The following is a 27,297-nucleotide window of genomic DNA, read 5'->3' as shown; positions in this document are numbered from 1 at the left end:
TGTTTGCAAATAAAGTAAAATGCTATAATAAAGACATAGAGCAGGTGATACTGGGATCAGAGGAAGTAAGGATCATTTGTTACTGTAGGAAAATTGGCAGAGACCTCAGATGCTGGCATTTAACAAATTGAATGAAGGAGGTGGCACCTGAGTTCCCACCTAGGACTGATGAAAATATTAAAATATTTTAACAAGTACATAGTGATTTTACTTTTGTTATTTCAACACTTTAAAAAATCCAGTTCCTGAGATGTGACTGTTAAAATTACAGTTTACCCTTAACATGTACCTCTACCTCCAGTTCTAGGGAATTCACAGAGTAAAAGGTCCCACTTTTCTTTGAATAATCCGGGAAGGGGATATGATTATTCTTGGCATTTGTGAAATTCCAGATGAAGTCATTAACAGACCTTGCTTGACCTTAGTCTCGGCTTGTACTGTCCAACACTAAAATTTTGACTCTTCAGAATGTTCTGTACTTTTGTTCCTTTAATCGCTTTTATCTGTCTTTCAAAATGGGTCAGAATATGGAGAAACATAAAGAAACTACATGAAGTTCTTTATTGGGCCCTAAGGTCTCCATTTTCTAGTGTTCCACATGTATGAATAGAAGACTTCACCATTTTGTTATCGCTGAGAAAAACTCACTTAGTTCAGGCTCTTATCTATTCTGTTACTTCCTGAATGTTTCCATGGATGGGGAGCTCGCCCTTTCCTGAGTCAGATTGTGCCATTGTCTGCCTACGGGAATTGCCAGTGAATTCTTCCTTACGTTGCTCTGAAGTCAGCCTCATTTGTACCTTGGCCCTTGACCTGCCTGCACGGTCTGTCACAGACTTCCATGCAGCTGTCATATGCTCCTGGGTCGGGTCTTCTCTAGGCTGATACTCCAGACTGCTGGCCTGGAATTTGAAGTTACAACCAAAACTCCAGTAAGATATGGAAGAGTAGCCGTTATTTCAGGTGAGTTCAGTGCACTTTCGGAAGCCCATTATTCCACTCTCCTTTTCTGGAACTCTGCCGAGGCCGTCTGTCGCTGACTGTCGTCTTCCAGAGAAGCTGTCCCACTGGTTCCCTTTGTGGGATGCCCTGCTCAGCCCAGTGCTGGGCGATGCCTTGTCTGTGGAGCTCCTTATGGCCCTATTCAGTCTTCCTTATCCATCTTTCTGCTCTGCATATTACCTCTCAGTAATTTGAGAGAGCTAATAAATAGTGAGGGCTAATAATAAACTGGCAATTGAGACAATGTGGCATATTGGAAGGAGCACCAGATATGAAGTCAGACTGCGTAGTTCTAGTCCCAGCTCTGCCACTGACTGGTGGGACAAAACCGCCAATCTTACGCACATGCAACAAGGACCATTATAATAACAACTTGACCTGTTTACTGTGAAGATTAGATGATCCAAGTGTCTGACAGTGCTTTGTAAAATACAATGTGCAATCCACATATTAGTTAGTGTTCGTGTTCATTATTAACATTGGTAATATTGATAAAAGGATATCTGTAATTTATAAATCATATATGTCTATTAACACATTTTAAATAATAACGTGTGTGAAATTATTATACAGTACAAAAGATACTTCGGAACAAAGCAGCCATTTCTCCTAGAAGACTGAATTTGGGGGTTTTCTAGCCCTAAAGTTTCTCTCCAAAGGTGTGCCAGTGGCAGACTGGCCCGCTTGTACAGCCAGCTGGCCACCTCTGTGTCACCTCCACCCCCAGAGCTCCGCCAGAGCAGCTCTAGGGGCCTCTATTGGGGCTCTGGGAGGTTTCCCACACAGAGCTGGTTCGCCCTCCATGCTGGGTTTATGAGATCATAGCCAAGGTAGTAAATTATAAGATGCTATAATTCACTTTCCATAGGTGGTCTTGGCTGTATTCCACAGCCTTTTGGCTGAATGGTGGGTGATTTTGACGCACTGGCATAAAGTCAAAAATTCAGCCCAGATGACTGGTTTGCCGAGCAATGAGCAATAGCGTCAACAGATGAGCCATTTGGTTTTTCTGTGGAGGTCTTTTGTGTTCCCTTCATGTGTATTTAGTTTTTACTGTTTTGAGTATTTCTGGAGTGATGGAGAAACAGTCATTGTAGGTATTCAGAGCTAGAGGTTAGAATTAGTGACCTGGTGGACTTCTGTTGAGCTTCTTAATTTAGTCTCTCTTTGTTGCCAGACACCAAAGTTGAGGGTCAGTGTCTTAATCTGAATTTGGAATTCAGGATTGCTTCTCCAATTAGCACGTCTAATGGTTGGCAGATTTTATAAGCTAAGTCTCTGGAAGGGCCCTTTATGCATTTTATTATTTTTTTCAAAAAGGTAAAAAAAAACTGGCACTACTCTTGAGCCTAAAGTAACTTCATGTTTACCATGGCATTTCAAATACTATGTAAGAATTTGGCTCAGTGTCCCAAAGCACTCTAATTTTTTTCCTCTTGGTTCCAACACTCCTCAATTCCACGGGATCCAAGCCAGGCAAGTAATGGAAGCCAAGTGGCGCTGCTTGATTGCTGTGTAGATTCTGACAAATATAGAGCAATTCTTCTATTCTTCAAATCTGCTACATCTTTGGCTCCAGAACAATTGAGGTTGCAGGCTAAGCATTTAAAATCCTCAGTCAGCTGAAGATGTAAACATACACTATTATGCAGTATTTTTTAAGTCAGAGTGAGTTACACAAGTGTTTGCTACAATTTCTGAAAGTTTGCTGTCAAAATGTCTGTCATTTATTTATAAGTTTATATTGTACGGAACTGTTTTTAAATACGTGCTTGACTTGTGTATGTACAGTACAAATTGCTTTGCATTCAGCTCTGCTATGTGATGTGTGTGTATTTGTGTGTTTTGGTGGTAGTAGGTTAGTGTAGAGAAATGTTCTGCTGTGTTTAAAAATTTAGCTTTCCTAGAACAGATGTTAGCATAATTAACTACTACTTACTGAAAATTGCTGGCAAGAATGAATTGCAAGTCACTTAGTGTACCCCACTACACACACTAGGACATGGTTAGGATAATTCCAAAAATTACCTCTCCAGAGCTTTGGCCCTGCACACGCATTTTTGGTTCTCCAGGAATTGAGATTGAATTGTGAAATAATATTTCACTTAGTAATCTAGTAAGATTTAATTGGTATGTTTGAAACATGGAAGAATTTCATCTTCAAAGTCAGTCGCAGAGGCAGAGTGACTGTCTGACCATTTTAACTTCAGAGCAATTTCAGTGAAGGAATTAACAGACCGAGTCAGTTAATTCCGAAGCACTAAGTCAGTTTAACACAAGTATTTACACGTTCTTTAGCTGAAAAATTTGAAGTGGTCATTATTAGGAGACATTCTAAAACTTAGATACATGCTGTGGTAGACACTAAGGAATCTTTTTAGGAACTTACCTGAAGGGAACAGTAAGCAGAATTGTCTCAAGGAATCGCTAGCTGTCTAAAACCTCACAACTCCACCATATAGTACAATCTGGCTACTTCAGTTGTCTAGTATACCCCACGTGTTTCCTTTTAACTAGAATTAAAGTGGGAGGTTTCTGAGTGTGAGAAAGACAGGCACAGTCTCTGAGGGAACTCAGTTTTTACATTTAAAGGTAATTTCTACATTTAGCTGGAGATTCTTTTATGTTCAGTGAGTTCTGTGAGGGCCCTTTGAATGAAAATTGTAGTTACGTAAATATCTAATCTCCTTGGTTTCTGCCACCTATGTTCCTCTTCCTTCTCCGCTTCTCCCTGCTCCCTTCCGTGGGAGGGAATCAAAAAATTCTAAGTGAACCCTAGAACTGTCCAAGGGCCTTAAATACCCAATGCATTTCATATAAATTCTCATCTAGGTAAGGACAGATATTCAGATAGGCAAAGCTTAGAACCAACTTGAGTGTATAGTCTTTTATGAACTTCCTATAAATACCGTTCATAGCCAGGCAATGGAAGTTTCCTTCATATTACAAAGTGAAATGACATTGAACCATTTAGCTGTAATTCAGGTGAGAGTTGTGAGGGCTAAAGTTACCCAGCTTTTGTCTTCTCCTTTTAGAGACACAGACATAGGCGGAGTAATTCTTAGTGCCCCAAACGTTAATTCTAACCTTTTAAATCAGCCTTGACTCTTTTTAAAAAATAGTCTTATATTCACTTCCTAGTAATCCAAAATGTTTAGGGAACAAGGTGAAAATAAATAAATTTAAAAAAAAATAGATAAGTACACCAATTATTCATGTTTTCACAGGTGCAGAGATTAAGACAGCAGATTTTGAATTAAGACTAGGTTTAAAGAGTTAAATCAACCTCCCTCTTGAGTCAGTAGAAAGTATCTGATAGCAATTGTTGAATTTCTTCCTCCAGTCTTATTGAAATACAGCTGACATACAGCACTGTATAAGTTTTAGGTGTATAGATAGAATAATTATTTGACTAATATACACTGTGAAATGATTACATGTTTTTAAAATGGTGTGTATAGTTTTTTTTTACTTTTGTTAGCTAAAATGCTATTGCAAAAATAAAATTATTTAAAATATTTCTGAAATGTTTGACCATTTTTACTTAAAATCATATTTTTTTTTCAAATTGAGGGGTTCTGGTTATTAATGCTTATAAACAGGAATTACCCTTTTAATTGGTCTGTTCTCCACATCTCTTCCCCTTGGAGCCTAAAGCAGATTAATCTTGAAATATCATTTTTGTTGCAAGGCAGACAGGCTTCCTCTAATTTAGGTGGAGGCTATTCCTGATTACAGACCGCAGAGGCTCTTTGGAGACCCCATTGCCACAACAGGAGAAGGAGCTTCTCCATTCCTTCCTGACCACCCTTTGTTCGTGTCTGGCCCTGTGGCTACCTACAAGATACCTACAGTGTCTTAGAAGGAAAGATTCTCCCAAATAAAATTGTGGGTCTCTCCTTTACATTGCTGTGTCAGTGAAGCAGACTGCTGGGAGCAGAAGCCAAGGTCCCCTAGAGAACTCGACCACTGGTCAGAGAAAGCAAAGGGCTGGAGCAAGGTTTGGATGGTGCAGCATTTTCACCTATTAATTGATCTCTTTTAAATTTAATACTCAAACGTGGACCATACAGTTGGCCTTCAGTATCTGCAGATGGACCAGCCACGGCTGATCCGCTGATAAGGAGGGTCGACTGTGTGGCACCATTTTATAGAAGGGACTTGAGCATTCTCAGACTTCGGTCTCCGTGGGGGTCTGGAAGCAGTCCTCTGTGGATACAGAGGGACGACTGACGTGTGGTTTTCTGGATATCCACTGACCCAGCACATGGTCGTCTTCAGTGCCTTCCCCACTCCGGTCCCCTTTCCCGCCTGGCTAGCGAAACCTGCCTCTTTGAAGTCTAAGTCCCGGCCTCCGGCAAGCAGCCCTCCCAGCCCTCATCACGGATGATGCGTCCTGTGCAGGCATCTGTAGGGGCACGCTTCAATCAGGATGTACTTTTCAGCCAACTTCTCAGCCTCCCACACTCAACTGTGAGCAACTCGGGTTCTGGGACTACTGTCATTTGTCACTATCTTTAGGTAACGCAGTGCCCACATAATAGTAATACTCCTGGATAATTGCTAAAGGAATCTTTACTTGTAATAAAGCAGAGAAATAAATAGTCTGTGTTGGCTTGAACGGAGACCATGTGTCCTGTCAGCGTGTTGTTTTAGTTTTATTTTAACTTTTCTAGGAGGCAACCAAGTCTTGTATCTCTATCCAGCTCTTTAATTGTAGGTTCTGGCAGGAGTAGGGGCTAATGATTTGATGTTGACTCAGCTTTGAGCATGATAGCAGTAGTGGTTGGCTGGATAGTAATTTGTAAACTGGACAGCCCTTGAGATGCCGTAACAGGAAGCTGACTGGGGTCAATGAATATTCTTCCAAAAGAAGTACAGGTTTAGTCATTGTTCAGTTACACTTTTATTCAAGGTCAATTGTAATGATGACTGGAATCGTTGCCTCATTTTAGTGCATTTGTTTCTCCTACCTTCTAAATATCTGACTATTGCTCTTTCTCAGGTAATGTCAGGGTAATAAATATAGTATCACTACAACTATAATTACTTTTTCCTGTAATTATTTAAGTACTGTCTGTTTTCCCCATTATTTATGTATTCCAAGTGACTGATGTCTGTTAGGCTCACTTAAGCACCTAACAGGGCTTAGTGCATAGTAGGTACTCAAGACATATTTGGTGAATGCAGTATGAGTCTTAGTAATGTATGTAATTGAAGGGACACAGTTTTCAAAGAGACTTCAGACTGTGTGCAGTTTTCCATAACCTTGAATTAGAAGTCTTACTGATTTCATATCAATTTTATTTTAAAATTAAATGTTGTGTGGTGTCAGATTTCACAGTTCTCTGCTGCAGTGGAGAGGTGGAGGCCAAAAATTCTGTGTTGAAATACAGATTTAAAAAAAAGAATAACAAATGGCCTATGTTTGACATGGCAAATAGAACTGGCCTCAAACTCGGGTGGTGTTTTCAAAGAGTAACTTGTGGCTTTCTAACTTCTGTTCCTACTCTACATGCTGTATTAACCTGCCATAAAGTAACCGATCCACAGTGCCAGGGCATATTCATTTTGGGCCGCGTTGCTCTGCCTACTAAATTGTACTGATGTAGAAGTAGCTTTGGGCCCCCTTGTTTTCAACTAAATGCTATGGATATGGAGAGGAGACATTTGTAATGTGTGCCTAGGCAGCTGGGTGATATTACATTACTATCCTTGGAACACTGAGGAGTGATTATTTTTAGCTTTCACCTGAGCAAACATGACTCAGTTTGTTGACCTGAATCCATCCAGCCCCTTCTTAAGTACACAAACTATTAATCCCTAGAACCACGCTGGTGACTAACGAAGGTTTCCCTTGCATATAACTGTTGGTTAGTTGATTGTGGCTTGTTCAAAGTTTACAAATAATTTCAGCTTCTTCCATTTCATTCTTTGTTCTTATAATAAAATCCGTCACTTTTTTTTTTTAATTTAAAGAAAGAAATCAAACTTCTTTTGGTTTTAGACCCTGTTTTGTGATCCATATAGTCACAGTTTTTGGCTACAGCTGATGAAAACACCTACAGTAGGCAACCAGCTAGAAGCTTTGTTTTTAGTTCACTTTGATATACTTACTACATAAGAGATATCTAGGAATTCACTTTTAGCTGGAGTAGGAATTGTCTAGAACTGTGAACATATTATTGGGAGAACATTAACTGTCCATATTTAAATATCAGATCGTCTGTTTACTTTCTCAAACAATGCAAATGTTTTGCCTTTTGAACACAACTAGAAAAATTGAAAATGTTGAATTATCTTCTGGTTTTTAAAGTTATGCAAAACGTTTTTGAGACTAAAAGACTGATTTATTCAAGCAAAGAAAAATATTTGTGATTCTCAGAGATGCATTTGAGGTTTTTTCAAGTTCATTGCCATGATCTTTATGAAATACTAGTATTCCCGGGACTTTTTTCTTTATGCGAGAAACACTAGACTAATGAAAAAATGAAAATAATTCAGGCTGCTACAAAGGCAGGGGTTCACTATGTCCATTAAAAATGCAGCCTTTGTGCCCGTAAAGTGTTCAGCTTCTCTGTTATTAAGTTTGGAATGTGGTTTTGGAGCTTAACTGAGGAACTCGGCTAGTTATTTTTCATTTCAGTCAAAGGAGGGGAGAGACTTGTTTTTCAAAAGGAAAAAAAAAATGAAAAAAGGTTAGGTTCATTTTGGAAGAATAGAAGTTTTAAAATGCAGTAACTATTTTCTGCTGCAAATAGTCAGTTTGAGTGTGTTAGGCAAAAATAGAATTCATGACTTTTGTCTCCCTGTTTATATCTCCAACCACATTAAAAAGGGTTTAGTTAAATGTGCCATTTGGTCTTTCTAGTGTCAGTGGGCTATTTAGCTGAGTCAGGATAACCAAAGTTTGATTGATTCATATTTCTAATAATAAGCAAGATGTCTGATTTTAGATGCATTAGGTGTAAAATGTCTTCATGATACAGTTTTAACTTTTAAAGGGAAACTTCCCTGGCATAGGTTAGTGGTGGCTCTGTGTTGCAGTGTGCAGGATATGAATGAAGAAACTTTCACCTAGACTTTAGCAGTGCTATGTTTTCTGGTAAGTTTTAGCAGGCATTGTCACAACTTTCTGAGAACATAACATTTTACTATTCAAAATTTACTATTAGGATTGATATTTACCAACAGATCAATAGAAAAATGTCTATTTGAGCAGTAGAAGTAGGGCAGAATATTAATAATACACACTCTTGTGTCTTAAGTGACTTCTCGCTTTACGTATTCCTCCAGGTACTCTTTGATCTCTGTTTAATAAGAGACGATTTCTGTTCATAAAAGGTCTGAAAGCACAGTATGCCAAGTGTCTTATGCATGAAATTTAACATACCTAAACCATGCGCATAAACCGTAATTTGTAATGTTTTCCTTTTACTACTAACTTTCAGAGGAAAGTTTTATAAATAGTTTTTTTAAAATATATTGTAGTAAAAGGATCTACATGAAAAGAACTATGAAAATTTTCAAAGAGATATCAACATTGACTCCAGTTAATAGAGAAGTAATCACTGTTCTTGGATAGTAAAACTAAATGCTGAGAAAGGATGCTGACTCTGTCCATATTAATTTATAGATTCAATGTAATTTACGTCAAATCCCAGCAAAGAGATATAAATATGAAATGGAGTTGGGGAGAGGTTTTACTCTATCAGATATTGATACACATCATCAAATTACATGATTTAAAACCATGTTGTATTGGGCCATGAGTTTCCAGTCCAATGCATGGAATAAAGTAGATTGTCCAGAAACATCTATTGGTGTACATGAGATAAGGTGATGTCATAAATCAACAAGAAAGAGTTTGTTCAGTAAAGAATAATTTAAATATTTAGGAAAATAAAAATAGATCCTCACCTCATCTCTTATATCAAAACAAATTCCAGGTGCATCAACTATTTATATATTTTAAAAAGTGAAATTGTTAAAAATAACTAGAAAGCAGTAAAGGTGGCTATTGAATTTGGGGATAAGAAAGTCTCAATACACGGAAGCATGGGGAAAACATAATGGAAAAGAGATTCTGTGTGAAATCCTTATATGAAATGTATATGAAATCTGGAAATCTGTGTTAAAATATGCCATAAACAAATCGAGACAGCAGATAGAAAAGTTGAGATAAATTAATAACAAAACATATTAGGCAAAGAATTATTCTTATTTATACAAAACCTTTACAAACCAAGTGGGGGTGTAGGAAAATTGGTGTATCATGTGATTATTTTGCAACCACTAGTTGAAAATGTTTAATTATATATGAAAATATTTATGATAGCTAAAATTAATTTTGTTTTTTATGTGCTTTCAAGCACTGTTCTGAATACTTTCAGTGTTAACTTGTTCAATGTATACAATGACTCGGAGAGGTAGGTACTATTATTGTTGCCATTTAAGAGATATTAATTTTAATACACAGACAGGTTTAGTAATTCACCCAGAACTTTCCTAGCTTGGATCAGTGGTGACACAACCAGAGATTAGAGAGTCAGGATCTGACACCAGGCAGGTTGGCTCCACACCTGCTGTTTTTCACCACTGTGCTACTCTGCTTTGCTAAGTGAATTAAAAAAAAAAAAAAAAGCTACATTACTATGTATGGTATGGTCCTATTTTGTAAAACTATGTGTTAATATTAGTATGTATTTTAAAGTTATACACATTAATTCCTCTTCATATAAATTTTTATCTAATCACATACTCAGAGGAAAGACAGATAATGTTTTGATACTTTTCCAGCAGTGGTTACTTCCCTCTAGTGGGATTTTGGGTAAATGGTGTTTTGAACTTTAACATTTTTGTATTGTGCAAACTGTCTGTTCTAATTACATAACCATTTTATAATCACAAAATTGTGAATGTTACATATTCCAAGTTTGATGATCCGTTTTGAAATGCATGGATCACATTTTAGTGTACATTTGAAGGGTCAGTGTTTTGGTTCCCACTCTCTGTCGGGTAGAGTAAGTGGGGGCCCAGAGTCAAAATAGTTCTTTTTCTCAATCAAAAGTATGTTGTAAAATTTCAGAGTAAGAAGAATCTTAAAAACCAACAACCTTGGTGGAATTTTAGAAGCCAACCATCTTTTTTCTCAGATGAGGATCCTGAAGCTACTATAGATTTAACCAATTTATGCAAAATTACCTGAGAGTAAGTTGTTTGACCAGCCTTCAGACCCAGGGCTTCTGACTTCAGACAGTGTGTTTTGTGAAGCCCAGAGCCCTCCAAATCCTTAGGCAGGTAGAAATTGAAACACAGTTGATTTTTGTGACATTGGTTTGGAGCAAAGAGGTAACTGAGCAAAACTAGCTGTAAATGTATTCTTTCAGTAAATAACAATGCTTGAAAACAATGGGAAGGCTCTTGGGGATGCTCTCTGACACCTCTGGAGGTCACTGAAGGATCCTCCCCTGAATTTGGGAGAGCTTTCGAAATTACTGTATCCAAGTTATAGAAGGCGGTGTGAAAAATGGAGAGAAGACAATAGAGGAAAGAATGTTTGCCAGAAATAGGTGCTTCAGTGGATGGTTCTAAAACAGAAAAACATTCTCTTTTCAGCTCCAGGGCCCACAACGGCAGTGTCTTACATGTCAGTGAAATGCGTGGATGCCCGTAAAAACCATCACAAGGCAAAATGGTTAATGCCTTGGGGACTCAACCAGTGCGACAAGATCCGAGACATCGAGGAAGCAATTCCAAGGGAAATCGAAGCCAATGACATTGTGTTTTCTGTGCACATTCCCCTCCCCTCCATGGAGATGAGTCCTTGGTTCCAGTTCATGCTGTTCATCCTGCAGCTGGACATTGCATTCAAGCTCAACAATCAAATCAGTAAGTGCGCCCTCCCCACCCCTCTCCTATCTTGGGGAATTTCTCTCTTCAGGTTTTTCAGAGCCAGTTATGATAACAGTAAAATCATAGTATTACTAGTGACAATTATTGACTGCTTACTACTTACTAGGTACTTTTTTGTGTACTCTACCTGAATTAACCCATTTTATCTTCCCACCAGTTCCCACCAAGAGGTAGGTCTTACTTCATTTTGCAGGTGGAAAACTTTGGCGTCAGTGAGGTTGCCCAAGATCAGCAGGCTAGAAAGTGCAAGACCTGGGATTCAAAGGCAGGCAGCCTGGCTCCAGAGCCCTGTCCTAACCACGCGTCACCACCTCTCTAGTGCCTGGAGGAGCTCATCCCAGTGGAGGGACTGGAGGGTTTCCGAGAGGTCCCATATTTCCAAACGTCTTTTCCCGCTGGACTTTGAGTGAAGTCATCCCCTTAGAAAAATCTACCTGCCAAGATGGGAATACCAACCCACGAGCATCCAGTTTCTCAGAAAACCAGGTTATTTTTTTAGCTTACCCAATTGTGATGCAAGACTCTTTGAGGGCATGAAGCAGTTGAACATTTCATGAGGAAGAGATTATTGGGTGATTGGTGGAGGTGATTGTGGCATCTGGGGACAGTGTGGGGAATCTGATGTTGAGAAGATGAGAACATTTTTTTTAACTGAAGCAGGATCAGGGGTTGAGAGTGAAAGAGAAAAAAGTGTGTTAAAGACAGCTCTGCCTGGGGCCTGTCTATGAATTAAAGCACTATTTCTAATTCTAATGTTTTTGTATCAGCAATTCCCCTGATACATAATCACGTTCATTTTACTGTTTAGGAGTTGGAGTAGTGTATGTGCCTGACAGACAGTTCATCTGGAACTGGTGATGCTGAAATAATTTTTCAGAATGCAGAGTTTCTACCCCTCCCCTCAATTCATTCAGTTTCTTACCCATTATCTCAAACTGTTACTGAGCGCCCAGCACTGCCATGTACTGAACTGATGGCTGGACGTGTGGATACATAGGAAGACACGATCGTTCAAGGGGCTTACAGTCAAGTGGAAATGACAAGCAGGTAGCCAGTCATTACAGTATAGTTTGTACTGTAGCCCTTAGTGTCGTGCTGGGTGCTGTGACCGAGGTATACCCGGGACCTTTGGGAGCATAAAGAAGAGGCTTTAGAGCAGAGAAAGGAAAGGCTGCCTTGGGTGTGTGTGTGTGTGTATGTTTGTTTGTGTGTAGAGGTAAGCAAACAGATCTTTGAGGTGAGTGTTGAAGAGCGAGGACCCTGAGAAGGAGTTGAGTATGCGGGCAGGAGCAAGTGGGAGAGCGTCCTAGACACGAGGAGTGGCTGGTGGGAAGGTCCAGGTTTGCACAGCAGCCGGATGTAGTCCGGTGGCACTTCCCATGTCCCCTGTTCCTAGCTCTAAGAGTGTGTTCAAGAAAAGGAGAATGAGGACAGTCATGAGAGGAGCCATGAGAGGCTGACAGGGGTAGATTAACTGACTTATGTTTTGGTGTGAAGGTCAAGGACACAGCACTCTGTTATCTGGGCTGATTGCCTATTGTGTATTTGATGTATAATGTTCCTAGAAAGACTTCTATCTCCCAGCTCCAAATACAAAGGAAAAGATTTACTCTTTAACAGAAATTAAATATCAGTGCTGTATTAGTGTTGAGTAACAAATTATCCTAAAATTTAGCTGCTTAAACCAACAAACATGTTTCATCTCCCCATTTCTCTGGGTCGGGAATCCAGGCACAGCTTAATTTGGGAATCTGGCTGAGCCTCTTTTATGAGGTTGCAGTCAAGCTGTTGGTCTGGTCTGCAGTCTCAAGAGAAGGCTTGAAGGCTCTACTGGGGGAGAGGGATCTGCTTCATGTGGTCACTCATGTGGCTTTTGGCGGGCCTTGGTCCCTCACCACGTGGGCCTCGCCGTGGGGCTGTCTTACAGTATGGCCGCTTGTTCCCCCCTCCCTCCTCCAGGCCCCCGGCTAGTGATGAGAAGGGCAGAGAAAAAGCACAAGTGCCAAAGATAGAGCCACTCAATCTTAGAAGTGGTATCCCGTCTCTCCCACTGTGTTGTTAGTCAGAAGTGAACCAGTAAGTCCAGCCCACACTCGAGGGAGAATATTACACAGGGCATGAATATCAGGCAATGGGCTCACAGAGAACCATCATAGAGGTTGCCTGTCTAATGGCATACTTTTCAAAGCAGCTGGGGTCATTTGAAATATGTTCATTGCTTTATTGGCATCCAGACCAGGAGGCAGGATAGCCGAATTCTTAAGATCATGGGCTTGGGAGTCTGGCAGAGATGGGATTAAATCCCTGCACCACCTCTTATAAACTTTGCAAATTTGAGCAAGTTATTGAATCTCTCTGAGCCACGGCTTTCTCATCCGTAAAATGTGGATGACAATTCCTGATTAACCAAATACGCTAAGGAATAAATTAGTTAATGTAAAGTTCTTAGAACATAATAAGTACTACTAAAAACTTTAAAAATAAAAAGTAACTATTATAATTATCCTTTCAGCCTTATTTCTGAAATTCAGCTCTTCTTTTCAATTCTTCTCTACCTTGGTTAGTGGGATTGATTGGTCTTTATTTTAAAAAGCACAGCTTTAATCTTATCCTCGTCCTACTCAAAGTACCTTCAGTAACTAACAGATAAGGCCTGGCGTTCAGAGTCCTCTCCGTTCTTACCTTTCACTGCTAGCCTGCATGTATTCTCTGCATCCTCAAACAGGAATAATCCTCCCTTTGCACCTTTGTTCATTTTATTCCTACTACCTCTTTCTTTCCTCATGACCCCCTTCCTCCAAAAGGTTAAAAGGCTCCTCTTTGAAAACCTATTGATCCTTCAAGACATCCCACCTGTCACAGGTCCCTGGAAGCTTCTCAGCTATTTTCCATATTATTTCCCACCCCTCTTCCCTACCAATTATGACTGATCCTTCTTTGAACAACTTTTGTCTGTTCTTGCCTGGCGATGGCCAGCCCTGCAGTCTGCACAGGTGAACTGTTAGTGTGGCTTCTTACTAAATTGTGAGCTACCAGTGGGCAGGCTGTGCATTGTGCTTACATGTATGTGATCTGCAGCTTTGCAGGAATTTGTGGATGAAAATATTTCTTGGATTGTGTCATTCTCCTACCAAAAAAGGAATGGAAAACAACAGATTGAGGTGCTTCCCCTCAACTCCAAAATAAGATTTTTGTTATTAAAATAACATTTCAGTAATCAATAAAACTGGCATTCAAACTCGTTCTGATCCCAGCTGCTCGTATACTGCTTACATTGATTCAATAGCAGTCAGATATTCAGAATTGATGAAGAGTAATAAATCTCCACCTTCAGTCAGCCTCTTGCTGTGATGGACTGTTGTCTAGAGTGTAGTCTAATACTTGGACAATTATTTGAAGTGAGGTTCTGTTTTCAGGTCGTAAGAAAAGCGTTGAGTTGTCTCGCTGTTCTGCCTTTTGCATTGCTGAAAGTAGTTGGTCGTGTATTTTGGTTTTGGAACTTGGCGTCAAAATCATTTAGTAAAATAACTCAGAGCTTCAGCTGAGTTCACATGAAATTTTAGAGGCCAATGATAAATGTATAAAGTAAAGTTATACTACAAAATCTTAGAAAAAGATTCTTAAGTTTGTTTAGTGAATGTTGTATGGTTGAAAGTTTTAGAGAAACTTTCCTAGTAATGTGAAACAACTCAAATATATTTGCCACTTTGGTTTTTACCAGTTCCTAATGAAGTTGTGTTTTTTAATCAATGTATTGAATATTTTAGAAATCTCCAGACTCATCTGAAATATATTTGAAAGTTCAGTGTTGACTTTTTAGCTTCAGCGCTGTAAATAAAATTGTCTTAAATTCAAATCGAGTATTTTTCCTAAACCAGAAATTAAGAAATAATTTTATTGGGTTTTTAAGAAATATATATTTGGTCATTCAAATGACCAGAATATATTTCTTGTACATATTTGGTTCTTGTCCACATTTCCTGGCTCACAGCTCCCCAAATCCTTGGACTCTCCCTAGAGCTAAGAGCAATGGGAGCGACTTTTGTTACAATATTTGATCTCTTGTTGTCAATTCCCGAAAACTTCAGAGCCATAAAGATGAAATAGGTGTCTTACTATATTTAACAAGCCCTTTTCAGCCACAGCTGGGTTGATGTTAATAAGATGGCTTTTAGAAAGCACCTGAGGGTAGGGGTTGGTTGTCAGGGGAACAGCCATGATTGGAGGGGAGGGGAGAGGGGCTATAGGTTGAATCAATTACCAGTGGCCAAAGATTTGATCAATCAAGCCTCCATAAAAACCCAAAAGGAGAGCTTCCAGGCTGGGGAATCAGAACGCCTGCACAGGACACCATGCTGGATCCCATACTCCAGGAGGATAGGAACTCCCTTGTTAGGGACCTTGCTCGTGTATCTGGCTGTTGATTGTATCCTTTAATATCCTTTGTAATAAACCTATAATCTAGTGGTAAATGGGTTTCCAGAGTTCTGTGAGCAGCTCTGGCAAGTTAATCAAATCCAAGGAGGAAGTCGTGGGAACGTCTGATTTAATAGCTAGTAGGTTAGAAGTACAGGTAACAACTTGAACTTGGAAGCTGGCATCTGAAGCCAGGGGGAGGTCATGGGGGGACCTCCAGTCTGTGGCTGGCAGGTCAGAAGCACAGGGACCTGGGCTTGTGATTGGCATCTGAAGTGGAGGGCAGTTTTGTGGGACTGAGACTTTAACCCCTGGAATCAGATGCTCTGGGTAGATTGTGTCAGAACTGAGTTGAATTATAGGACACCCTGCTGGCGTCCGAACTGTTGGGTTTGTGGGAAATTCCACACCCCCATCCTAGTTGGTGGTCAGAACCTATTACATATCTTAATAACTTCACAGGTGAATTACTACCCAGCAAATGTGAATTCCAAACATTGAAAATGCCTATATTGATGAGGCTTTCAACTAAAATATTTCTGTGTGTAAATGAAATGTGAATGTGTCTTATGTTTTTTTTCCCCCCAAGTACACCTTCAGGTTCCAAAATATATTTTATCTCCATCAAAACTAAAGATTCTTATCTTAAAAAATACCCTTAAATTTCTTGTAACATGAGGGTCTGCACTTAGTGGAGGTACACTAAAAAATTATCAAGATAGACAACAGTTCCTTCGATAAATGTATGAAATAACTGAAACCCTAGAGGCATCAAGAAAACCAGATCAAAAAATACTTTTCTTGAGCAGTAGCACTGGGTGGGGGAGGTTGACTTTAATATGAAAAATGTTACAGATTGGATTTGTGAGAATATTTTTTTCCTTAAATTTATTCTCTTTACCTTTGTTTATGAACACTAAGGAAAGCATCAGTTAAAGAGGGATGGTGTGTCTCTGCTGATTGATATAGACATGCACATGTATACATATATTTTAATCATAATCATATTTATATTATCATTATATTATAATATCATAATCATATTTATAAGACCCAGTAGGTCTAGGTTTTCCTCTGAACCTTGTGTTAAGAACATATGTGACTGCCTGTCCACTTTTTTATGCTTTATCGTTGTTTGGATGCCTTTCTCACAGCAATAAATGGGGTAGAAGAAAAAGATTGGGTGTTTGGTGAACAAGATTCTATTATATGTGGATGACTTTCTGTTTATCAAAGATTCAGCTCTGGCTGTATTACCTCGAATGGAAGGAAAAATCAGGACCAATCCTGTTTTTTCTTTAAACTTTCCTAGGCAGTCTATGAAATGAGTTTCAGATTTCAAATAATACGAAGAGATTTCATATTTGGATTATGAAATTAAAGTTAGGATTTTCAGTATATGTATGGTCAGAGTTTTCACCAATCTTTGAAGGGTCTTTGACCAGGTAAAATGATCAAAGGACTGTATGTTTTAAATGAAACAGTTACTTGGCACTAAATGTTTATTCCACTTAAACTTTCAGTTTAAGATGACACAGCTTTTAGCTAGGGTTTGACATCTTGACAGTCCCTCAGAAACTAAATAAGCATTGACGTTCACTTTAAAAGCTGGTCACTGTTTCAAGTCCAAGATTTAATAAGAGTGATGTCTTTGGGGAGGAAAATGACAGTAGTATAGGGTAATTTATAGTAATAAAAGTGTTTAGAGAATGTGTATATTTGATTGTTGAGAAAGAAGATATTCCATATATATTATGGAATGAAAAAGCAATTTTAAACAGAATCCCTACTTTTCATCTTTCAAGCATAAACATTTTTAAAACCTGCAATTGTCATTCAGAGTTAAGTATGAAAAGTAGTAGCCAGTTCAACTTGTAAATGGTGATAGTTTTAAAACAATAGTCTGCGAGATCTAGAGAGGAAAAGCCAATCGAAGTGAGTCTAGAGACTTCTAGATGGACCTTTCAGTAAATGCTGATTACAAGTGCCCCTTATGGCATCTGTGGATACTGAGAGCCCACTGTACTATAGCGTTTTGTATAAGCGACTTGAGCATCCACAGATGTTGGTATCTGCTGGGGTTTTGGGTGGAGGGTGATCCTGGAACCAATCCCCTGTGGATAACAAGGGATGACTGTTAAATTCTTACCAGACCTGTCTGTTGAAATCTATGATTGGGTTAGTGCTTACTTTTATCTAAATATTTCGGAAGAATGGAATTCATGTGTTTGCCGGGGTACAAACATGGTGCTTCTATAGAGTTGAAAGGGACAGAGGACTTCAGTTTTTGCTCTGAAGATTTAGGAAATGGAGGGAGTGTGAGTAGACTAAAAAGTATCAGAAAAAAGTGAGCCTAAACATCTGGTGTCTGAATGGTTAATCCTTGAGAAAAATTTTTGTGTAATAGCAAATTTTGTTATTTGAAAATATCCTCTAGAGCCGGGTATACATCATTCTTTTTAAAGTGTTTTATTGGTCATTCAATTTATATATGTATTTGTAAAATACAGGTTTGGGTTGGCTAAAATGGAACCCACTTATACCAGGATGTCACTCTATTGATTACAACTGCAAGTCACGTACTTAGCATAACCTCAGACTCTCCATGGGGCTTCTTTTGAGAAACTTGGGTGTAGAGATCAAAGAAGGGGGAGTTTTTTTTTTTTTGATATGTCTCTACCCAGCTTTCAAATCTACAGGCTGTTGAAATAGAAACACTGAGATTCATTGGCAGAAAGCCTCAAGATAGGTTGATCTGTCTTGAGTAGCAAATCTAGGATTTTCAGGGGTCTAAAAATCTCTTAAGTTAAGAAATACTGAAAAATGGTGTAGGGTGGGGTAAACCAGTTTTTTTTTTTTCCTGTTTTAAGGTAATAAAGTCATTATGTCTTGCCTTCAGCCCTGTGCTGTACACTGCAATTGAGTATTAAGTCTTAACTTGCTTGTTTCATTTTTGCAAATGACTCCATGAAACAATGGAATTGTTTCTATAACTGATGAGTGATTTTTTCTTCTTTCAAACTGAAAACATTTCTTGTAAAAAAGGATTAATGATATTATTACCTGGTTGGTTTTCCAGTTAGATGGCTGAGTGTCCTGGGAGAAAATTGCTTGACTTTTTATGAAATGATTGTGCTCTTCCATTTGTGTGCCTATTATGGAGTGTTAGGTAGACACCATATGAAGACAATTAGAATAAAGGAACAGTCTGTTAACTGTAAAAAATGAACTGTCACATTATCTAAAATGATTAGGGATGACTTTCTTGAAGAAAAAAAGAATCTGTGATCTTAGTGTTGACCATTAGCAAGAGGCATGGTTCTTCATTCTATATTTGTTGATGGCTCTTGGGAAGAGTCCACAAAGAGAGCTTAATAGGACAGAGGAGTCTATACACCAAAAGACTACAACCGCTGTGATGGAAATGTTCATTGGTAATAGGGTATTCCCACAACTGAAATTCCATGCTTCATCAGATAATCCTCTTGAACAAAATATGTTGAAGCAAGTAATTGAGAAGAACCCTAATTTCTACCCTCCCACTCCTACTCCCCCACTTCCCCTAGAAGAGACCTTGTTTGATTCATGACCATGTGACAATCTCTATTTATAAGAAATGTTTCTTATCGGACAGTTTTTATGGCAGGTTGATGTTGCCGAGACTTTTTTAATTACTTGCAAATTTCCTTACCTGCCTCAATGAGAATCAATGTGAGCAGAAATAAAACTTCAAAATTTCCCTCCCTTCTCCCTCTCAAAAAAAAAAAAAAACCTGAAAAAAAAAAAAATCTCAAAACACACCAGAAAGATCCAGGAGACTTAACTGGAGTGGGGTTTGAGGTGGTGGGTAAAGGTAGGGAGGTTGTCAGTGTTTGAGTTAAATTTACATGGCCATTCCTCTTAAGAGGTTGTATGTCCCCTTCAAACCAGGGGTCCAACTTAGAATTTACTAGTATAACTCAGTTTTACCTATTGACCGGAAATAGAAAGAAACTAAAATCTTGGGAGAAGACTCTGTTTTGTTGATTAACCCAGGAGAGTGAAGATTAGGGACATTGTGCTTGTTTACTCTCATTCATGGATTATCTTTCTCTTTGAGGGAATCTTCAGACACAACTTTGGAATGAATCATTGTGAATATGTTTATATTGGCAGGAGCACAGGAACCTCTGGCTTGGTTTTATTTGAGTGTGATGGGTGTAAGTCCATGACTTGGACAGCATCACTGTTAAGCTGGCTGGATCCTGTGAATGGCTCAGTGGTTTTGTATTACGTACTTGCAAACGAAAAAAGTCCAATCAAGGAACAGAGTTGGGCTCTTTCAAAACATTCCCAAGATTTTTTATTAATGTTTACAGTTTGCTATATCCAGTCCCTTCCAGTCATCCGTTGGCATACTGGTCCGTTTAACATGGGGAAGTAGATCGTGTTGGTTGGTCTCTAGTCTTAGCAAAACACTGATAAATGGTGTTAAATAATTTGCAGTTATTGTTTCTGAACATCAACTGTGTGATTGCAGACTTTGAACCCTGGAAGAAAGGTTAGAGCGCTGAGGGTTTAATAGTCTTCAACCCGGAGTCTGGGAGTAGAGTTTAAGGGCCAAGTGAGCCTTGATAGTCTGTGTGAAATTTTAGTCATAGTAACTTATGTGCATTTTGACAGTAAGAGTTTGTGGCTTTTGTCAGGTTTTCAAATCGGTAATTAGCCCCAAAACGTTAAAGGACCAGTCCTTTAATTTACCAGATGAAAAAACCTTACAGTACATGCCCACTATAGCACAGCTGGCCAGAGACAGAGCAGGACCTCCTGGTTGTGTGTCAACCATGTGGGGAGGTGGACGGAACACAGCAGCAAGTAGCTCCCACAGACAGGCCCATGAGCCTGCTGCCAAACAGTGGCCGCTAAGGTTTTTGGACAAAAGTTGTGCTGGTCCTTTTAAAATGGTGTGTTTTCTATTTTTTTTTTTTTTTAATCTCCCAAGTTCAGGGAATGTAGTGCAGTCTAGAATCTAGACTAGGAGGTAGGCTGGTCCTGTTTATAGTGCCACAGCTGCAGATCACCCACGTGTCTCATTTCCTGCTCTGAGTTTAGAATATAAATGAGGAGATTCTCTTTGCATCCGTAACAAGTATATCCTGGTTACTAAAATAAAAGCCTGGTGACATCAATGAAAAATGTGGGCAGCAAAGCTACCAGCAGCAGCAGATTCCTCGATGGCACCCCCCTATATATAAAATGCTTTTACCTCCTCTTCTCACTTTGGATATTCTTGTCAGTATCTAAATACCAGGCAGTCATCACATAGCTAATGTGAGGTTCTTTTCTTTTCTTTTCTTTTTTCTTTATTTTTTTTAACATTTTTTATTGATTTATAATCATTTTACAATGTTGTGTCAAATTCCAGTGTAGAGCACAATTTTTCAGTTATACATGAACATATATATATATTCATTGTGTGAGGTTATTTTATAGGAAATCATACCTTTATTCTTTTGGGTGACCTAAGAAAACATGAAGTGAGGTGATTTTCTGAATGATGCTTTTCAGAGCAAAAGAAAGTTAGGTGGGGGAAGGAAAACCCTTTGTTCAGCAAAGCAGAATTCTACTTGCAAAAGTACCAGGGATCCCGCAGTGGGAAAAAAAAATTTTTTTCATCAATATCTACCTGCTGTCTACACACTGACGCTAAGGATGGTTCCAGTTCCTTTTTTGCTTTAATAAGTTAGTAGGTGTTAGTAGGAGATGTAGCAGTAATTCTTCAAAGGAAGAGAGGTTCTCGTTTTTTAATTGTTCTCGTCTAGGTTGTTTCCTAAAGTAATTGTCCAATGAATCTACCTTTTCTGCCTTACTGGTTATTCATATTATGACCACAAAGGAAAGCCCAGGCCTGACCTAACAAGCAAGATGATGCACATTCTTTAAAGGTGAGGGTTGGGGGAAGACTGAAAATATCTAAATTTAGTATCTGAAAGTTGCCATCACATAGAAAAAGAGTTCTAGTAGTTGGAGTTGTTCAACAGTGAAGAGGCTCTCTTTAAATAGTGAGCAGCCTGTCACTGGTAGTAATCAAGTGGCAGCTGGTTAGGGGGACAGTCATAATGATGACCACAGTGATAGCTTGCATGAGTTGGGTTTCTTTACAAAATGCCCATGTACTAGAGATGCTGGTGGTTGTCTATGTTGCCAGCCATTTGCTTTAGCTTCATATCATTTTCTTAAAGAACTTGCCTAGCTCTCCACCCTCAGAGTATGAGTTTCCACCACACCTGTTGGGTGGGCAGCTGGCCATGCAATTAGTCCCCCAGCTACAGCTGATGCCTCAAGGGGGAACAGTCCGATTTCCTTTTGTACGAAATTGGGATTCATTATTTCCAGGCCCACCTTCCTTGGCATTTCAACTGAAGATTCCTGAGGGCCACCTGGGCAGCCATCATTTGTCACATGCATGGAGAGGCAGAGAAGGCTGGTTGACAAAGTGGGAAACCAGATGTAAAGAGGAAAGTGGAGATGAAGGACCATGGGTTGTAATTATGATCAACTGCAAGTGATGACTCTTCCTGGTTCCACTCCCTCAAGCTTGTCAGCACTTTGTGCCCTTGAGTTTCTTGAGAAACCCTAGTATCCTTTCAGCTGATTCTGGCTTAAGCTAGTGTGGGTAAATCCTGTGACTTGCAACCAAATCGTCTCTGAGTAAGACAACTTTATTTTCATTTCATCTGATCATCTCAACAATTCTTGACAGAATGAGGAAACTGAGGACGAGAGGTTAAATGATTTTTCCAACTTCTCTAGGCGAGAAATAGAGGGCTTATAATGTGAAAGGGATCTTGGGATTCCAGTGTCTTGATCCCATTGAATCTATGGCATGAGTCCATAGTGCTCTGGAGTGGCTTCCTGGTCTGAGTGAGAAATTATGTAAGATGACCCCTAAGGTCCCATCCACTCTATGTCTCCTTTGCTGAGAGTCCATGACTCACTTAAGGTTCTTGGGCTCTATAAAAATCTCATGAGTTTTCCTTGGGCTTTGTGAATCAGTTACTTCAAAGACCCTCAAGTCTGAACCATTTTAGAAGGTGCTGTTCAGTGGGGTTGGATGCCCCTTTGTTAGTGGGTGAGCTTAGTGTTGAAATGAGTGAGTTTTCTTGTCTTTTATTTTGTTACGTGTTACCTTGTGTTCATTTCTAGTCCTTGGGTAGGCAGACAGGGTTGGTGTACTGGAAGTGTATTTTTAGCCTGACATTAAAAAATGTATCATAGACACCAACACAGGAAGCTGTTTTTAGGTGAGTCAGTATATAAATAACCTCAACGTTTTCATAAAGGAATGGTAGATCTTTTAATTTAACAGCCCAGCTTCTGAGGCTACCTTCCTAACATCCTACGTTCATTTAGTGGTCATTTATTGGGCTTCTACTATGTGCTGGCAGTTTTTTCTTAGGATTTAAGGTACAAAGACAAGTCCTTATCCTTCATAATACAATTTCAGAAAACCTCATGGCCCTTCTTTGTTTACTTCTCTCCCTCCTGTAAGATTGAATCTTGAGGGCAGGGACTGTAGCTTGGGTATCCTGTTCATCTTTGTGTCCTCATACTTAGCACAGCCCCAGGCACAGTGAATACTTGAGATGTACTCAAAAGAATTAGTTAAGAGCTCACAGTCTAATTCGGAGGGAAACAAAAATTTATACTGATGTGTTCAGTGCTAAGTGCTCAGCATTCCATGAACACAGAAGGAGAAATGATTAGCTCACTGCGAAGATAGTTTTTTAATTGAGTCTTGAAGGGTGGAGTCTTAAAGGAGATGTTGGAATTTGTGACTGTCGACCATCTGACAGCAAAGAAACAATCCAAGGGCAGCCTTATTTGGTTCTGGGAAGCCAGAGTGTTTGGGCTGAGTCCCTGACCCGTTTTAAATTGACACCTTTGGTAAGTTTTTGAACTTCCTTACATTTTATTTTCTTTACTTACAAAATAGAAATAATAGTAGTACCACCCTGGTACTGGCACAAAAGCAGACACATAGATCAATGGAACAGGATAGAAAGTCCAGAAATAAACCCATGCGCTTATGGTCAGTTAATCTATGACAAAGGAAGCAAGAATATACAATGGAGAAAAGACAGTCTCCTCAACAAGTGGTGCTGGGAAAACTGGGCAAAGTCTGTAAAAGACTGAAATCAGAGCATTCTCTAATACCACATACAAAAATAAACTCAAAATGGATTAAAGACTTAAATGCAAGACCAGATACTATAAAACTCCTAGAGGAAAACATAGGCAGAACACTCTTTGACATAAATCACAGCAGTATTTTTTTTCAAACCAGCTCCTAGAGTAATGGAAATAAAGGCAACAAAATAAGCGAATGGGGTCTAATTAAACTTGGAAGCTTTTGCGCAGCTAAGGATACCATCTACCATCAACAAAATGAAAAGACAATCTAGAGAATGGGAGAAAATATTTGCAAATGATGTGACCGACAGGGGATTAATTTCTGAAATATACAAACAGCTCATATAGTTTAATATAAAAAAAACAAGCAACCCAGTCGAGAAATGGGCAGAAGACCTGGATAGATGTTTCTCCAGGGAAGACATCCAGATGGCCAGCAGGCACATGAAAAGATGCTCAACATTGCTAATTGTTGGAGAAATGCAAATCAAAACTACAATGAGATACCACCTCACACCAGAGTGGCCATCATTAAAGGATCCACAAATGATGAAAGCTGAAGAGGGTGTGGAGAAAAGGGAACCCTCCTACACTGTTGGTGGGAATGTAAATTGGTGCAGCCGCTGTGGGGGACAGTTTGAAGATTCCTTAAAAAACTAAAAACAGACTTGCTGTATGATCCAGCGATCCTACTCCTGGGTATACATCTGGAGGAAAATATTATTCGAAAAGACACATACACCTCAGTGTTCACAGCAGTGCTATTTACAATAGCCAAGACATGGAAACAACCCAGATGTCCACTGACAGATGACTGGATAAAGATGTGGTGTGTTTGTATACACACACATACACACACACATGCACACACACAATGGAATGCTACTCAGCCATAAAAAAGAAGAAAATAATGCTATTTGCAGCAACATGGATGGACCTAGAGATTGTCCTTCTAGGTGAGGTAGGGAGAGGGAAAAATACCATGTGATGTCGCTTTCATGTGGAATCAAAAAAAAAAAAAAAAAAAGGACACAGATGAACTTATCTACAAAACAGACAGACTCACAAACATAGAGAATAAACTTACAGTTACCAGAGGGTAAAGCAGGGGCTGGGAAGAGATGAATTGGAAATTCAAAATTTGCACCTTTTGGGGAGTGATGGATATGTTAGCTATCTTGATAGTGGTGGTGGTTTCATTGGAGTTTATATCTATCAAAATTCATCAAATTGTACATCTGAATATGTGTAGTTTACAGGAATTATACCATAATAAAGGTATGAATAAATAACTGAAATGAAATTGTAGTACCACCCTTAAATAGGGTTGTTTTAAGGATGAAACTAGAATAACACACATGAGGCTTTTTACACAGTGCACATAGTAAATGCTCAGTAAAAGTGCATTATTAATTATTCTTGTACTTGAGCAGAGAGAAGAAAATGTTAAGTCCTGGAGACAATATAGAAACCTAGGAAGGGAGGCAGCAGGGCCAAATGTGCAAAGCAAAGACCTGGGTGGATGCTGGCCATAGGCTTTTCCTTACCTCAGGGACAGTACTTAACTTTGGATCAAGCACCTTGACCTTGGGAGAAAAATGTGCAAAGGCCCCATTCAGATATTTTGTATTCATATTTCAACTGAAGCCCTGAAGGTCACCTGTGGGATTCAGAGGTCTTCGAATCTCAAGGTAAGAGCTCCAGCTTCATGTTATAGGTGGACCCCAAAAGTGCCGAATTGCACGTTGACCGCCTCTTAAGCAATTGGAGCACACCTTAAAACAGAAAACGTGGGAAATTCTCAGCTCCCTTAACGAGAATATGCCCACAGGGCATGATTTAATCCTATTTGACTGTAAATATATTAACATGTAAATTAAAATGTTTGGAAACAGAGTAATAATACAAGATAGGGAGCAGAGGGATATATGAGAGACAACTTCTTTGAGGTCCGAGAACTTCTGGTTTGCAGCTGAGAAAGGCAGAACTAAGACCCATGTTTTCCACCGTGAGATGCTGTGAAATAATATGTTGTATGCAAAGGATAGTGAACTCATTTCTTAGAAGAATTCCATATTGGAGAGAAAAGATAAGCCCTCGAAAGATAGAAGGACTGGTTGGTGAATTGCCTTAATAACCTGGTTAAGAAATTTAGAGTTTGATCCTGAAGAAAAAGAACTGAAAATCACGTATCTAGTGCTGAAATGAAATGTGGAATTCAGGATTTGAGACTCATAGCTTGTCCTTTGAATTATACAGCAGCTGGAAATCGAATTTCTTTCTTTCTTTTTTTTTTTTTCCATCTGGACTGCTCGCGTGGTGGTCTTCCCGACGGGAGGGCATCTGTGAACTTTTTAATGGGAGAAGTCGTAAAGCTGGGTTAGGGCCGTGTTTGCACAAGGCTGGCTTCCGAGGCAGGTAAAATCCAACTCCCCATTTGCTTTTCAGCTACAGACACAGCCATTGCTGCCACCACCAGCTGAGTGACTCGGAATCGAGGGGTTGCCAGTAATTGTGGGTTTTAAGTCACAGAGGAAAAAGATAAGAGGCGAGCAAGGCTGGTTTTTTCACAATTAAGTGTTGCCTCTCGGGCTTCTCTGTCGGCAGGAATCCGAGAGGTCAGGACCCACCAGCCATATTATTTTTCTCCCTGGCTGCCTGCTGTCATTCTCATCCCCTCCTCATTCACGGAACGAAGAGAAGGGGGTTGGAAATAAAAAGCTTGTTCTAGCCTACTTTTTCCTTTACGAAACTTGTCGGAAACAAAGCTTTCCCGTGAAACAGACGGGATCCCTTCTGCTCGCTGGCTTTTCCTGCCGGCAGCATGAAGATATTTTTTGGAGGAGAGAGAAACCATTGTTGCAATGCACTTTTGTCCTTTTATGGTTCTGGCATTGTTTTTCCTCCGGGACTGCCCTGTACTCTGGTACTTTTGTATTTGTTTCTGCTTAACTCATATTAGTCAAGCTCGAGTTTTTATCCTTTGTTGCATTAACTCCATTATAAGTGCCCTGAGGGCAGGAATTGTTGTACTGTCCTTTGTTTTTAACCACAGTGCCTCAAATACAGAAGGCAGTTAAGCAACTGGTGGTGTTTTAGTTTTCTACATTCATGAGATGTTAGGACGGGAAGGACCTTAGTCATCACACGTTTAACTTCGGTATTTAATGAAAGCATACAATGTGTAAAGTGACTTTCTCCAGTTGCACAGCTAATTATGGCTTTCCTAGAGCGAGAAACAGGTCTCCTCTCCTAACCAGTGACATAATGGGAAAGGACTGGAGTGGTGGAGTCAGGCAAACCCAGTTCACAACCTGCCTCCCTCCCACACTGACCCTGAGACCACGTGCCTCCGTTTCCTCATTTTGAGATCGCAGATGATCGTTTCTGTCTGTCTGGCATCTCCATGTGGCTGAAATGCAGGTCACAGGCCCTCAAAAACGCGTGCTTTTAGGAATCATTGTTTTATTTCTTTTTGAAATGCAAGACCTCCTTTATAAGAAAACACATTTCTGTGATCTATTTAATACCAGAAAATGTCTCCCAATTGCCGTAGGTGAGAAGGACTTAGGAGAGAGAGCAGGCTAGTAGGGTTCTTGGGTGGGTGCAGCCTAGGATGGGGCTAGAAGTGGAACTCGGTCCTTCCCAGAGAGTAAAGGTCACAAATGCAGTGCCTTTGTCCGCCTCCCGTCAGCCCTCAATGCAAGGGAGTTGGGTTGGTTTGTTCAGCAGTTAGGCACAGAGTACCTGCTATGCTGAGCAAGAGACTAGAGACCTGAGGGGATGAGCAAG

The 27,297-nt window shown here is 39.5% G+C and overlaps 1 protein-coding gene across 4 annotated transcripts in view; it reads left to right on the top strand.

The window, feature by feature from the left end:
* WLS (Wnt ligand secretion mediator) overlaps nucleotides 1-27,297 on the top strand; it is a 122,676-nt gene that overhangs the window by 26,069 nt on the left and 69,310 nt on the right. For 2 of the 4 annotated variants that reach the window (XM_032494554.1, XM_032494555.1), the window contains exons 1-2: nucleotides 840-963; nucleotides 10,621-10,893. In XM_032494554.1, the coding sequence (XP_032350445.1) occupies nucleotides 855-963; nucleotides 10,621-10,893 (382 nt within the window). In that variant the 5' untranslated portion in view covers nucleotides 840-854. Of the gene's footprint in view, nucleotides 1-839; nucleotides 964-10,620; nucleotides 10,894-27,297 lie in introns of those variants that run through there. The other 2 variants (XM_014564616.2, XM_006191019.3) reach the window with 1 other exon arrangement.

Source organism: Camelus ferus, chromosome 13 (assembly GCF_009834535.1).
Source record: "Camelus ferus isolate YT-003-E chromosome 13, BCGSAC_Cfer_1.0, whole genome shotgun sequence".
Classification (NCBI taxonomy): domain Eukaryota; kingdom Metazoa; phylum Chordata; class Mammalia; order Artiodactyla; family Camelidae; genus Camelus; species Camelus ferus.
The sequence above is the reverse complement of the archived record's forward strand: the minus strand, read 5'-3'. Positions and strand labels throughout refer to the sequence as shown.